The sequence below is a fragment of the Taudactylus pleione genome, unplaced genomic scaffold, assembly GCF_031769625.1.
Source record: "Taudactylus pleione unplaced genomic scaffold, aTauple2 ptg000967l, whole genome shotgun sequence".
Taxonomy (NCBI): Eukaryota; Metazoa; Chordata; class Amphibia; order Anura; family Myobatrachidae; genus Taudactylus; species Taudactylus pleione.
In genome coordinates, this window is record NW_028285368.1 from 5,261,230 (window position 1) to 5,275,946 (window position 14,717).

General features: G+C 48.3%; 1 protein-coding gene across 2 annotated transcripts in view; it reads left to right on the forward strand.

The window, feature by feature from the left end:
- SMC2 (structural maintenance of chromosomes 2) overlaps positions 1–14,717 on the forward strand; it is a 76,992-nt gene that overhangs the window by 35,807 nt on the left and 26,468 nt on the right. For both annotated transcript variants that reach the window (XM_088460126.1, XM_088460127.1), the window contains exons 17-20: positions 5,834–5,958; positions 6,425–6,618; positions 6,891–7,034; positions 7,125–7,319. In XM_088460126.1, the coding sequence (XP_088316252.1) occupies positions 5,834–5,958; positions 6,425–6,618; positions 6,891–7,034; positions 7,125–7,319 (658 nt within the window). The remainder of the gene's footprint in view (positions 1–5,833; positions 5,959–6,424; positions 6,619–6,890; positions 7,035–7,124; positions 7,320–14,717) is intronic.

Consider the following 14,717-nt stretch of genomic DNA (forward strand, 5'->3'; position numbering starts at 1 on the left):
GGTGCTTGATTGAGAGGCTTGGTGGATATGATGTCTTCCAAAGCGATAGACAAGACTGCTACACAGAAACTGTTTTCCTGCACTAGATGCAAAAATAAATTTACCCATGCTCGCTTTGAAGGGTCATCCCTGTGCAAGGTTTGTGAAGCTGAGAAGGCTAACACAGCACAGACTTTCACACTGTCCTTAATAAATAGTTTGGCAGGGGTCATGGGAGACCTTTATTCAGAGTTAGCCGCTCCCCTTACGGAATTGGAGGCTGCCCGAGATCGACCTAGCACTACTCATCTTTCTTTTCTAACGAACCAGCGTGGGCTCAGGATCTAGCCCGCTCAATGAATAGCCTTTCCCAGGTTATGGGTTCTGCGTCTAAATCTCCTGAGGCCGTGGTAAGTTGACTGTCCAGGAAAAGGGAACTTCCAGCGGTTCTCCAGTCAGATCAGGATTCGGAAGAGGATCACTCGTCTCAGGAGGAGGAAGGGGAGATGCTTGAGGAATCTGATGTAGAGGCTTCCCCTCAGGAACCTGACGCAATGTAGGGTATTGAAGCACTCATCCTTACGGTGAGGGAAGTACTTTGTTTCTGGTCCCGAGGCTCCAGAATCGTTAGAAGTCTTCAGTTACCTTTTCCTGTTTCTCGCAAGTTAGACGAACCGATGGCCGCAGCCTGGCAGAATCCGGACCGTAAATTCCAGATTCCTAGGTGTTTTTTCTCCCTTTTCCAGCAGAAAATAGAAACTCCGCCACCTGTGGATTCATCTGTTTCTCGTCTGTCGAAGAAAACCACGCTCCCTGATCCAGGAGCTAATACATTGAAGGAAAGCTCAGAGCGAAAATTGGAAACTACACTGAAACCCATATATACTGCAGGCGCACTTCTCAGACCAGCTTGGGTCGGCTCTTGGGTCAACAAGACAGTGGAGAAGTGGGCGGAACAATTGGCAGAGGGTTTAAAGTCAAACACGCCACGGGCGGATTTGATTACCTTGGCAGAGCATATTCAGGAATCCGCAGTATACTTGGGAGACGCATCCAGAGATATCGGTCAGGTAGGCTCTAGGATCTCTGCTTCCGAAGTCGCTTCTCGTCGGGCACTTTGGCTTTGTGCTTTGCAAGTGGACGATGAGTCTAAACAGGCGGTTGAAGCTCTTTCTTTCACAGGTGATATATTATTTGGTCCAGAGTTGGACTAGTGGATTTCTCTGGCCACTGGGGGTAAGAGCACTTTTCTACCTTCTGCAGCTCCTCCTCCGTGTTGCTCGTTCAGAGGACCTTCATTTCACTCCTTTCGAGCTCCAGCGAGATTTCAGGGTTGACCTCAAGGTTCATCTTCAGTAGGTCGAGGAGATTGCGCAAGAGGACGTCAGACTGCCAGTGCACGCCGTCCGGATCCCAAGCCGGGCAGAAAAGCCCGTGGCATGACGTGATCCAATCCCACCTCGGGGGTCCCAAGGTGGGTGCTCGTCAACAGTGCTTTTCGAAGGGTTGGCGGCAGACTTGTCCAGACACTTGGTTTCGGAATCTGGTATCTCATGGATACAAGATAGTTTGCCTTCACTCCTCCAGTGCGATTTTTCACAACCGGGTTTCCAGTCGATCCTTTGAAACAACAACTAGTTTTGCATCAGGCAATCGACAAGCTTCTGCTGGCCGAGGTTCTGGAACCCATTTCCAACTGCTCAAAGAAACCAGGGATTTTATTCAATCTTTTTGTGGTTCCAAAGCCGTATGGGTCAGTCAGACGCATTCTAAATCTCAAGTCTTTGAACAAGTACCTCTCCTTTTCACAGGTTCAAGATGGAGTCCCTTCATTCTGTGATTGCGGGGCTAGAAACGAGGGAGTTTTTGGTGTCACCAAGCCTTTCTCAGGTTTGCCATCAGGGATGCTAATTACCAACTCCATGCCCTGCCATTCGGTCTCTCGTCAGCTCCCATGGTATTCACCAAGGAGATGGCAGTGAAGGTCGCTCATCTGAGCTCTCGGGGTGACTATTGTCCCTTACCTGGACGACCAGCTCATCAAGGCTCCATTGGCAGAAGTCCTTCTGCGCCAAGCGTCCTTTACACATCCGATTCTTATACAACACGGCTGGATTGTCAACTTCGAGAAGTCTCAATGATGCCCTCTCAGAGACTTCAGTTCCTGGGTATGATTCTGGGCACAATCCTGCTACGCATCTTCCTGCCTCTAGATAAGGCTTTAGCCATCCAGGATTTGGTTCGATTGGTGCTCAGGCCGAAGAAAGTGTCTGTGCATCTTTGTATCCATCTCCTAAGGAAGATGGTGGCCTCCTTTGAGGCCATCCTATTCGGCAGGTTTCACTCCAGAACGTTTCAAGTTAGATTTTCTGTCTCAATGGTCAGGGTCCCACCATCGTCTGGTGCGTCTGTCTCCTCAGACTCTCATATACTTGATCTGGTGGCTCCGGACAGACCATCTGGTAGCGCGTCGACGCTCCGGAATTTGGAATTGGACCCTGGTCACTACAGACGCCAGCCTTCGCGGGTGGGGACATTGGTCGTGCCAGGAATCCCTCTTACCAATCACCGTTCTTGAACTACGGGCAGTCTACAGGGCAGGAGGCTACTAGTGTTCACTCTAGCTCCGGCGGCAGGCAGGGCGCCGGAGCTAGAGAGGGTAACCTTATGCGCGCGGCAAAGGCGCGCGCGCCCAAAAAGGGGGCATGGTCATGAAAAGGGGGCGTGTCTATAAGACGCGTCCCCTTTTCGTCATACTTGGGGGCGTGCACGGCGCTTACGAACACGCTGGGCAGCCCCCAAGCGCTGCAGAAAGGGAGAATAGATGCCGGTCGCATGCGCCCGGCGTCTATTCTCCGGCGATGACCGGGACACCACATGTTTCTCCACCCGCGGGACACTGCGTCCCGTGGGTGAGAACGGCACCCGCAGGCTGTGAGGGCAGGGCGCTTTTTGCCCTCCTCCTGGAGGGCAGGGTGCTTTTTGCCCTCCAGGAGGAGGGCAGGGCGCCGCGCCCCGCTAAAACAGCCTAGCGGGAACACTAGGCTACTCTTCTACAAGGACATCCGGTTTGGATACAATCCGACAACGCCACAGCCGTGGCATACATAAATCGACAAGGGGGATCGTCTAGCAATGAGAGGGGCAGCCACATTTTTCTGTGGGCAGAAAGGCACGTTGAGGCCATCTCCGCAGTCTTCGTTCCTGGAGTCAATTGTGAAGCGGACTACCGCAGTCGTCAAGAACTTCACCCTGGGGAGTTCTCTGTTGGTGGAAGCACCAGATAATCTTATGGCTATCCGGATAAATCGACTATCCGGATAAATACTGATTCCTTGGCTGTACAGCCTTGTGTACCTATTCCCACCTTTTCCGCTTCTTACTCGGGTTCTCAAGCGTATCAAGCGCGAGTCGTCCTCATAGTGGCTCCGGATTGGCCTCATCGGGCTTTGTATTCCGATCTCCTACTCCTTCTGGCAGATTAACTTTGGCCCCTTCTACTACGGTCAGATCTTCTGCAGCAGGGCCCATTCGTGTACCCAGATTTACGTCTGCTTCGCTTGACGGTGTGGCTGTTGAGACCGCCATCCTAAGACGACATGACATTCCAAGGGTGGTTATTCCAAATATGTTTCAAGCTAGGAAACCAGTGACATCAGTACATTATCATTGCATTTGGAAAGCTTATATCTCCTGGTGTGAAAAACGTGGATCTTCCACTTCGTCTTTTCCTTTGCCGCGTCTTTTCTTCAAAAGGGACTTGACGCAGGTCTACATCCTGGATCTCTAAAGGTACAGGTTTCTGCTTTTTCAATTTTTTTCCAGCGTCGCCTAGCTCTGATTCCGAAGGTTCAGACCTCTTTTCAAGGGGTGCTTTGTGCCATCCACGGCTTAATGGGACTTGAACCTAGTCTTATCCTTCCTTCAGTCGGCCACGTTAGAGCCTTTTTGAAGGATGTGAATTTTAATTTTTTAACTTGGAAGGTTTTTATTGGCCCTTTATTAGCTAGGCGGGTGTCGGAACTTGGAGTTTTGTCTTGCTGTTCCCCTTAATTTTTCGAGATCGGGCATAACTGCGTACCCAACCTTCTTTTTTGCCTAAGGTGGACTCGGCTTCTCACCTAAATTAAGCGATAGTGGTCCCGGCCTTATTAGACTCTTCCGGGGTATCTCACTCCCTTGATGTAGTGCAGCCGCTTTGAATTTATGTGGCCCATACTGAAAGACTATGCAAATTGGAGGCTCTGTTTGTCCTTTATAATGCAAATCGTTGTGGCTGGCATGCATCAAAACAGACTTTAGCCAGGTGGATTCGTCTGACTATTCGTCAGGCATATATTGCTTCTGCTCGACCTCCGCCTGTATCATCTCCACGCATTCTACATGGTCGGTGGGTACTTTGTGGGTGGCGCTTAGAGGTGCCTCTGCTTCACAGCTATGTAGAGCTGCTACTTGGTCTTCGTTGAATACTTTTTTTTTTTTTTTACATCTCTATACGTTTGACACCAGCCTCGAGTTTTGGTAGCAGAGTGTTGTGGATTGTTCAGCACCCCTCCCCCCTATAAAAAAAAAAAGAGGATTTTGGTACATCCATTTTTTCAATTCCACAGGGGACACTGGACGCCCACCCAGTGCTTTTTACCTGTTATCCAGTTAATTGTTCTGCTTCCGTTCTGTTGCAGTTTTGTCTATTATAGTTATGTGACTGGTTGTGTTCCTGCAGTGTGTTGGTCCGATTGGACTGTGTGTTCTTGTTCATATTCTCCTTCTCTGTCATCCTGTTTTCCATCTCCTCTCATGCTCAATTCTTAAAACTAGGGCTGATGGGGCAAAGAGAGGGAGGAGCAAGTCACACTTTCAGATTCTTAAAGTACCAGGCTCTACTCAACCTACCGTCTATACCCCACTGTCATAAGCTCCAGTGTCCCTTGTGGAATCGGAGAAATGGATTTAACTCTAAGTACCAAAATCCTGTTTTTTAAATAGGTGTTTGTATGCTCACATATGCCAACATTTTTGGATATTTGGCACTTTCAAAACCAGTAACTTGAACTATACAAAATAAAAAGAAAAACACAATGTGTTTTTGAGAAACACTCTTCTAGTTCTAAATATGTACAGAGACTAAAGTAACTGGTAAGATGATTTGTGTTTAATCTCCTGCCATGGAATGACCCTTATAACTTAGTGAAGAAATGGAATTGGACATGTTTTTAGGTTTCCTGTTGTGTGATGATTACAGACCCAGCAAAATAGTTTCTCACCTGTGCACGATTACATAATTCCACAAAACATGACCTATAAATGGTGCTTGGGGACAAATTTGTGAGCCACTGGTTCAAATTAGGGATTTACTACAATAGACTCTTCATGCACTATACATTTTCCTGTGACATATTGCCAGTTTAGGAGTGCGTACAGCTCAGTATAACAGCACAACTGGAGCCAGGCCCTCAATGTGATGGTTTCGTCTGGTAGCCTACTCTTATGGGTGTGGTACAAATTTTTGACATTGTGAATGTAGACAGTCAATATAGCTCCATGTCTACATTTTAAATGTTCACATTTTAACTACATAGCCTTAGTAATGCTGGCTACAATAAAAAAAAAAGAAAAATTCAAACTGCCTTATCATTGCACTGTCTATACCATCATTAATTGTAAGTGTTAATAATCAAGCAGGATCTTTTCCATTTTTATGTAGCAGGGACCGTGGGTGCGTGAGACTTGTGCACCCTGTTAGGTGAGATTGTACTGCTAAATTCATTGCAATATATAGCCATTTGTGAAGCCAATGTTCTTGTGTACAGTCTGTGACCTGCTTTAAGGTTTTGCCATTTTTGTTCTCTCATAGGTATCGGCAGCTGAAACAGCAGTGGGAAATGAAGTCTGAAGAAGCTGATCTCCTTCAAACTAAGCTACAGCAAAGTTCCTATCACAAACAACAGGAAGAACTGGATACACTGAAACAAACTATTGGTGAGGATGTATAAACTGCAAGTCTAGGTTTTTATTTATTTATTTATTTTTTATAAACCCTTTTTACTAATACGAATACCTTTCCTTTTAAAAAAAAAAAAAATGTTGTGTTTTGGTAACTGAATGGACTTTCAGTATAGCAGTATAAAGCTTTGCTGTATGTCTTCACATCGCGTTGCAAGACGGAATTCAGCATGAACTTAGTGGGTCTTTAGCGGGCAACATTAAATCCTTAGGTGACTGACATGCTGCTTTGTAGGAGGCAGAATCCGTTTTCAGTAGGACCACATGCAAGTGGCCAATCTAGACCGAATCATGGCATTAAATACTGGTCACACAAGTGCATGCCCATTATTTGGAGTTTTATAGGCAGTCGAACACTCATTTTGCACATGCACTTCTATAAAAACACCAAGTGTTTGGTCATTCTGTTAGAGAATTAAAAGTATAACTTTTCCAATATCAGAGGAAAGTGAAGAAACCCTGAAGAAAACGAAGGAGGTTCAGAAAAAGGCAGAGGAAAAATTTAAAGTACTTGAGCACAAAATGAAAAATGCAGAAGCTGAACGAGCGAGAGAACTGAAGGAAGCTCAGCAGAAACTAGATGCAGCCAAGAAGAAAGCGGACGTCTCAAACAAGAAGATGAAAGAGAAACAACAGGTTGGCCTCCTCGTAATGTAAAAGTGTATTAATGTCAGTATAATAGTATTGTCTAGAGGTTAAGCAGGATTGATGTCTGTGGGGAGCTTACGTCATTATGAAAACTTACTTTGCCTAATGTATCAAGTAAGAGAACAGGAGGAAGTGCTCATGGGGTGATTGATAATGATCTGACACTCTGCAATGTCTTTAAGGAGAGATCATCTTAAAATAAACAAACCGAATAGTGTACAGGTTTGGTAATCCTATATATTCTGCTGAATTTGCTGTAGGAAGTGGATGCTCTTGTCTTGGAGCTTGAGGAACTGAAGAGAGAGCAAACAACCTACCAACAGCAGATTGAAGCTATTGATGAAGCTATAAAAAGCTACCAAGAGCAAGTAGACAGCATGGCAGCTGAGGTTGCAAAGAACAAGGTAAAAATATATGTAGTATTAAGAGACTGTATGTGGATAATTAATTAGTAAAGTTACATTTTATATATCTTATTGAATATTTGTTAATAGGAAGCTGTGAAGAAATCCCAGGAAGAGCTTGCTAAGCAGAAGGAAATCATCATGGGTCATGACAAAGAAATTAAGAGCAAATCTACAGATGCTATGAAGATGAGAGAAAGTAACAATGATTTCCAGCTGAAAATAAAGGAGCTAGAACATAACATCAGTAAACACAAGAAGGACAGTGCTGATGCTGCTGCGAGGGTAACGTTCATTGTCTACAAACCTTCTGTTTCTATCATGTACACAATTAAAACTCTGTAATGTAAATATTATGGATAAATGTATACAATGTGTGTGTTCTGTTATTAGTGGTGCTTGTAAATCTGCTTGCAGAGTACAATGCCATAAAAAGGCCATTGGTTCATTCTCTCTCCTGTAATTCCTTTATATTCTCTTAAGAGTCTATTTTATTGTTGAGAGGTTATAATCCTCAAACAATAGAATGAGGAGAGACCTAATGACAAGGGGTCGAGGGGTATGATGATTTTGTTGATGTGACAAGGTTTGGAAAATATAACCAACCTATCTGAGTTTGTATAGAACAGAGTAACTTTTTGCCTTATACTTTTCATTCTACTAGGTACAATTAAGCAAAGAAAATACTGTATATTACAATGCCTTTCATTTAGTTTCACATAATTTGAAATTCTTGAGAATATAACGAAATACTTTGTATTTGTATGGGTGAAAATGTCCCCATGTTAAACAGTTTTTCCATGAAGTTGTTTATGTATTTGATTTTTTAATTTCGTAATAATTGCATTTATTCTGTCCATAATCTTACAGTGACTTCAGTATTACATCCTTCAGTAATCCATGGCAATGAGTTAGCTTCCGTCTGTTATGTAGAGACTCGTAGATTCGAACACCTCCTTATATGGTATACAATGCAGCTCTTTCTCTTCCCCTTTGTATTCTCACGTCTCTATGTATAGGTCATGCAGAGGTTTGTTTGGTTACTGTAATGCAGGCGCTTACCATTCTCTAAGCTTCCGGTATAAGGAGACTACCAGGGGAATACCAGTCCGGAACAGGTGTGAGAGATTTTCTAAAAGCGTGCGCTGGACAGTGGAGGTTGCTCTGCGCATGTGTATTCACTAAGTCACTGAGATTACACCAGGACAGACCTGCCAGGCTTAAAATGTATCCTGAGCTGCTCTGAGCTTTCTCTATCCCAGAGGAATTTATGAGACACTATGGAGAAGTCAGCTTACGGGTGCAGGATAAAGTCTGAGTTCGACCCTAAACAGCTGAAAGATTTTAGTTAAGCCCTAAAGTTTAGGGGTATTGTACATATGGTACATAGCTATACTTGGTTCTATAACGGACCATGTCATTGTCTTTGTACTCAGTCAGTGGGAATGAAGTATAGCAAGTGACAACAATCACAGACTTATGCTGCCTTTGATGTAACATTCCATAGTGTAAAAAACCGGCCTGCCTGTCCCTCCTTATTGCATAGTTTCTACTTCAGGGTCCATAGGGGTCCACAGGGTGACCTTGGGGTATAGCTGGATCCTGGATCCTCGGGCACCACGGAGTTAAAGCTTTTAGCTGCTCCCAGGATGCACTTGGGTCCATCCTCCCCTATACCCCGCCCCCGAGCCACAGGCACCTCAGTTTAAATTTTTTTTTATTTAACTTAGTTAAATTTATTTTTGCTACAGTTTTTCTCCAGAGCGGTAGCGATGGGCTGTCTGTACAGACTCCCTCGCTGCCGCTCCTTCTCCCTGCTGGCGCCGCGACGCCAGCACTGAACTGGGGATCGCGGCGGGGGGGAAGCCAGAGTCTGTACTAGCTGGACTCTGGTTTCCCCCGGGACTGCTGCCGGAGACGCCGGGGAGATCCAGGTAAGCCGCGCACCGCTGATTAGCGGAGGTGCGCGGGTTCCTTTTAAATGCAGTCCCATGCCCCCGGTCTAGGGGACAGACTGGGGGCGCTAGCGGTGGCGGCGGGCCTCCCCTCCAGCGGAGGCATACCCCGCCAGACCACTAGACCACCAGGGTAAATAAACGGCAAGCGGGATGCCGGCAACCTTGGGGGTTAATGGCTAGCCAGGGGAGGAAGCCTTCCCTGTCTAGCGGCTCCTCCCCTCAGCTCAGCGCGCCTTTCAGCACGTAGTCTGGCGTCGCTGAGCTGCAGATTACTCGGCCACTCCTCTGAGGTCTCCAGCGGCCATTTTCTCTGTGGCAGCGCAGATCTTCAGGGAGCACGCGGACCGGTCCCCCTGTGTACCTCTCCCCCCGACAAGGACAGTGTACACAGCACTATAGCCCTCCCAGACACTGAATCTGGGAGGTTGATTGTAGTGGAAAGGTGCAGTGAGTATATCTTCCTGCATGGTATGTGACTTTTGCTAGTGCTGCCTGTCTCTGTCTTTTTTTCTACTTACTGTCAGCCTATACCTAACCCTTTCCTTATCCTACAAGCCCTATAGGTGTGTGGGGGAGGGGTCTTTCTACTGACCTCACTTATATAGATCACGTATTTGTGAGGTCCGTCACATACAGTTGTGTGCTACACAGTGCCATATTGTGGGCTGTTGTCCAGCACACGGGTGAGTGCGCACGTTTTCTTCCTAAGTCATGTCTGAGGAGGAGATTGAGCACTCCGGGGCTCCGGTATTGTTCTCCTGCAGGCAGAGCTGGATTAAGGCTTTGGGGGGCCCGGGGCACTTAAGACAGGGGGGCCCTAAAGTCTAAAATTAAAAAAATCATTCATCATCAATCACTAGAGAGAGAATTACGGTACAATTCGGTGGTAAATATTAATATTATATATAGCATATAGGTATCCTGTAGAAAGGAAAAAGCTGCACTCCACAGACTTTTAAAATAGTTCAAATTTGTTTAAATAGTTACCGATATTTCAAGACCTCTATGAATCTTTTCCTCAGGGTACATATTTACACTAATTTAAAAGTATGTGGAGTGATGCTTCTTTCTTTCTACAGGATACTGTACCTATTTGCGTCTACTAAAGTAGGAGTGCACCCCGGCATACTGTTTCTTTTCCAGAGTGCCAAACTTCACATTTAAAAAAACGTGACTTACCGATAACCTACATCTCCAACTTATTTAGCCAACTGAAGCCTTTGTCACTTTTGTGGCATTGTATAACACAGCGCGGTTGCTGCATGCTGAACAGCGATGCGTTCCACCCGCGGCACGCAAACCCCTGCGCACGTGACCAGTGTGTGTTAACCAATGGGCGCTTCAAAAGAGAGTTGCTATGCAACATGATAAATACACAATCTCGGTATAAAGAAGCAGGGATGAGCACTCAAAAAAAACCTGTATAATCCAGGCAGACTATCTTGTCCAGGGGGTAAAATAATATAGGGACTTGGCCATAGGGACACACAAACCAATCTCCAATTATTGTGTTAAAGTACAAGCATATCACTTCTAGCTATACCAGATACATTATATTTATATATATATATATATATATATATATATATATATATATATATATATACACGCACACGCACACACACACACGTACATATATATATATATTGATATATATAGATATATATGTATAATATATAGATATATATATATGGAGAGAGAGATTTATATATAGATTTATATGTATATGATATAGATCTATATATATATGTGTGTGTGTGTATATATATATATATATATATATATATATATATATATATATATATACACATACATACAGATCTCTCTCTCTATATATAAATCTATATAAGAAAAATTGAGTTGCCTAAACGAATAAGGTCTGTCACTGACTTACCCTAACACTGGGACAGACAGTGCACAGACCAGGATGGTGCAGCCCAGACCAACAGGTGGAGGTTGCCGGGTGGTGGGTAGGCGGCGGCGGCGGGTGTCGTCGGTGACTAATTGGCTCCCTGCTGTCATTGTTGAGCCCAGCGCCCGCTCCTCAGTGGTGAATAAGAAAGGATGCCAGGGTGGAGGACCGGCGCAGGCAGTCGCGCAGCGTCATGAGATGGGAATGAGTTAATGACGCTGACGCGGCGCCGCGCATAATGTATGCGCAGCGCAAGCATCTGACCTCCGCCGGCGGCGCCCACAGCCCATTCAAGTAAGAAAGACGGGGGCCAGGGCCGGCGGTGGAGGCGATGCAGAGTCTCCACTTGGAGCCTGGCTTTCTGCCGCGGAAACGCGGCAGAAAGGTGCTTGGTGCCCTGAGCACTCGGGGCCCCTCTGAACTTCGGGGCCCGGCACAGGTGTGCCCCTAGTTCCCCCGTCGCCGTGGCAGGGGGCCCTCTCCGAGAGGGGGGCCCGGGGGTACATGCCCCCAATGCCCCCCCCTTAATCCGGCCCTGCCTGCAGGCGCTGTTCTGCAGGAGTGGATAGGGAGGATTTGTCACAGGACGGCCTGTGCGGACGGTGCCAGGCGCTCCCTGGTATGTCTAAACCTCCTATGTCGCAGGAGCCTCCATGGGCGATGTTTTCCCAGGTGCTGGTGTCCATCGCGGGCCGTCTGTCAGTCCCGACTGCCGCCACTACTAGGGCGTTGCCCCAGCCTGCCATCCCCCATTCCCCGGGTGTCCCACAATTATTGCAGACTCTCCCGGGGTCTCAGCCTGTTGGTCCCTATGCGGGGTTGCCAATGTATATACAGTCCACCCCTGTGGCGCAGCAGGCTGTGGTGCCGTTTCAGGCTCCTGGGGCAGCTCCTCCACCCTGGGTGGATGCGCTTTCCCACACTGTCCAAGATTTGGCGGCAGCATCTTAGGCTTTTCAGTCGATGTTGCGCAGTGACGTACCCTCCAGGGCATCTAAACGCACAGTTATGGTGCAGGCTGCGCACTTTTCGGACTCTGCAGGTCCTCGGATGATGGTGAGGTGCAGGATGACTCAGCCTCAGATGCCTCAGTCCAGGAGGTAGACACTTAGTCTTCCATCAATGTGCGGGCTCTGCTTAGGACGGTGCGGGACATTCTTCTGATTGAGGATGAGGCACCCGCTCCCAAGTCGAGGTATCCTAGTTTTAAAAAAGCTAAGGTTCCTTCTGCAGCGTTCCCCTTGTCTGATCAGTTGACGGATCACATGGCGGTGGCCTGGCAGACGCCCAGTAAGCGATTCCTGCCACAGAAACGCTTGGCGTCCAATTATCCATTTCCGGAAGCGCATTGTAAGAAATGGGAAACGCCGCCTGCAGTTGATTCCCATGTAACACGCCTCATCAGGAGTGCTACTTTGCCATTGCCGTCTATATCCTCGCTGAAGGATCCTACGGACAGGAAGGTGGAGACTTGTCTAAAGTCTATTTATTCTCTCTCGGGCTGTAGCCCAGCCGTCCATGGCCATCTCCTGGGTGGCCAAGGCCATTGAGGGGTGGGCCAACGCCTTGGAGGACACTTTTACGGATGAAGCTCCAGATGTCCAGAGGGCGTTGTTAGGACAGATGAGAGATGCCGCCTCCTACATTGGAGAAGCATCTTTGGATGCTAGTCTGCTGACCTCTAGGGTTTCAGCGGCAACAGTGTCTGCTCGCAGATCCTTGTGGTTGAGGTCTTGGAGAGCAGACGTTGATTCAAAGAAAGGCTTGGAGGCCTTACCTTTTAAAGGAGAGTTACTATTTGGTCCGGACCTGGACAAAATAGTGGATACCCTGGCAAAATCCAAGTCAGCCTTCCTCCCTTCAGCTGCTACACCTGCTAAGGTCCGGAACTCGGCCTTTCGTTCCTTTCGGGTTCAGGGCAAGGCAAAGGGTCAGTCCTTCCCGAGGCAGTCCGCACCCAAGACCGCCTCAAAGCCAAAGAAGCAAGCCTGGAGTGCTAGGCGCCCTTCTTCCAAGCAAGAAGATAAGCCTTCTGCGTGATGGGACGGGCCTCCCTCTGGGGGACCCCAGAGTGGGAGGCCGACTTCTTCAATTCGCCCAGTGCTGGCACAATACCACCACGGATGCCTGGGTGCGAGAAGTGGTCTCCCAGGGGTACGTCCTGTCTTTTCGGCACAGGCCGCCTCGCCAGTTTTTTTGCACAAGTCCTTCTCAGGACAAAACCAAGGCCTTGCAGGTTCAGGAAGCCATAGAGGCCTTGCTGACGGCGGGGGTCATTATACCCGTACCACAGTCTCAACGTGGGATGGGGTATTACTCTACGCTGTTTCTGGTGCAGAAACCCAATGGCTCTCATCGCCCCATCCTCAATTTGAAGTCCCTGAACAGGTTTCTCAGGGTTCCCAATTCAGGATGGAAACTTTGCGTTCCATCAATCTAGCGATGGAACCGGGGGATTATATGGTCTCCCTGGATATCCAGGACGCCTACCTCCATGTGCCTATAGCAACATCGCACCAACGGTTTCTGCGGTTTGCTATTCTCCACAACCACTACCAATTCAGGGCTCTACCCTTTGGCCTCTCCACGGCACCAAGGGTATTTACCAAGGTGATGGCGGTCATGGCGGCTCGCCTTCGGAGCCAGGGGATACGGTTGCTACTGTATCTTGACGACCTCCTCTTGCTGGCGAGCTCTCCGGAGGTACTGATCCAGCATCTCCACCCTTTGGGGTCCATGGTATCGGCATTCGACATGGTGGAGTTTGCCCAGTTCCATTCCAGGCCCCTGCAGAGGCTGATTCTTTCGGAATGGAACGGATTGCCACACAGGATCCGCTTTCAGATGCTGGTGTTGTCCTCGGAGGTGCGTATGTCCCTAGCCTGGTGGCTGCAGGCGGCTCATCTCCTCGAGGGGCGCCCCTTTTGGATCCCGGAATGGGTTCTGCTCACGACAGATGCCAGTCTCCGGGGTTGAGGGGCGGTGACGGGCTCCTTGTCATTTCAGGGTCGTTGGTCGGCGGAGGAAGCGATTCTTCCCATCAACATCCTGGAACTGCGGGCAGTATACAGAGCCCTGCAGTCTTCCTGCACCGCTCTTCACGGAAGTGCCGTTCAAGTGCAGTCAGACAACGCCACCACGGTGGCGTACATCAATCACCAGGGAGGGACTCGCAGTCGAGCTGCGATGTCGGAGGTGTTCCGCGTCCTGGCTTGGGCAGAGCGCTATCTTCCATCTCTCTCGGCAGTCTTCATCCCGGGAGTCCTCAATTGGGAGGCAGACTTCCTCAGCCGTTACGACGTGCATCCAGGGGAATGGTCGCTTCATCCAGAGGTATTCAAACTACTCGTGGACAAGTGGGGGCTGCCAGAGCTGAACCTGATGGCGTCCTGTCACCCGTGTACGGGTCAAGGACAAGGGACGCAGGCGCAAGTCTGATAGACGCGCTGTCGGTGAGATGGCTGTTTCAACTGGCTTACTTGTTCCCTCCGATATCTCTGCTGCCTCGGGTCCTGCGCAAGTTCAAGCAGGACGGAGGCACACTGATCCTGGTGGCCCCAGCGTGGCCCAGAAGGCCGTGGTACTCCGATCTGCGGAGCCTGTCCATCGACACGCCGTACCTCCTACCTCATCGGCGGGACCTGTTGTCTCAGGGGCCCTGTCTTCACCCGGATCTGGGTCGACTATCTTTGACGGCGTGGCTCTTGAGACAGCCGTCCTGAGGTCTCGGGGCTTTTCAAGATCCGTTATTACCACCATGCTGAGGGCGCGCAAGCCTGCTTCAGCGAGGATCTATCACTGAGTGTGGCACAC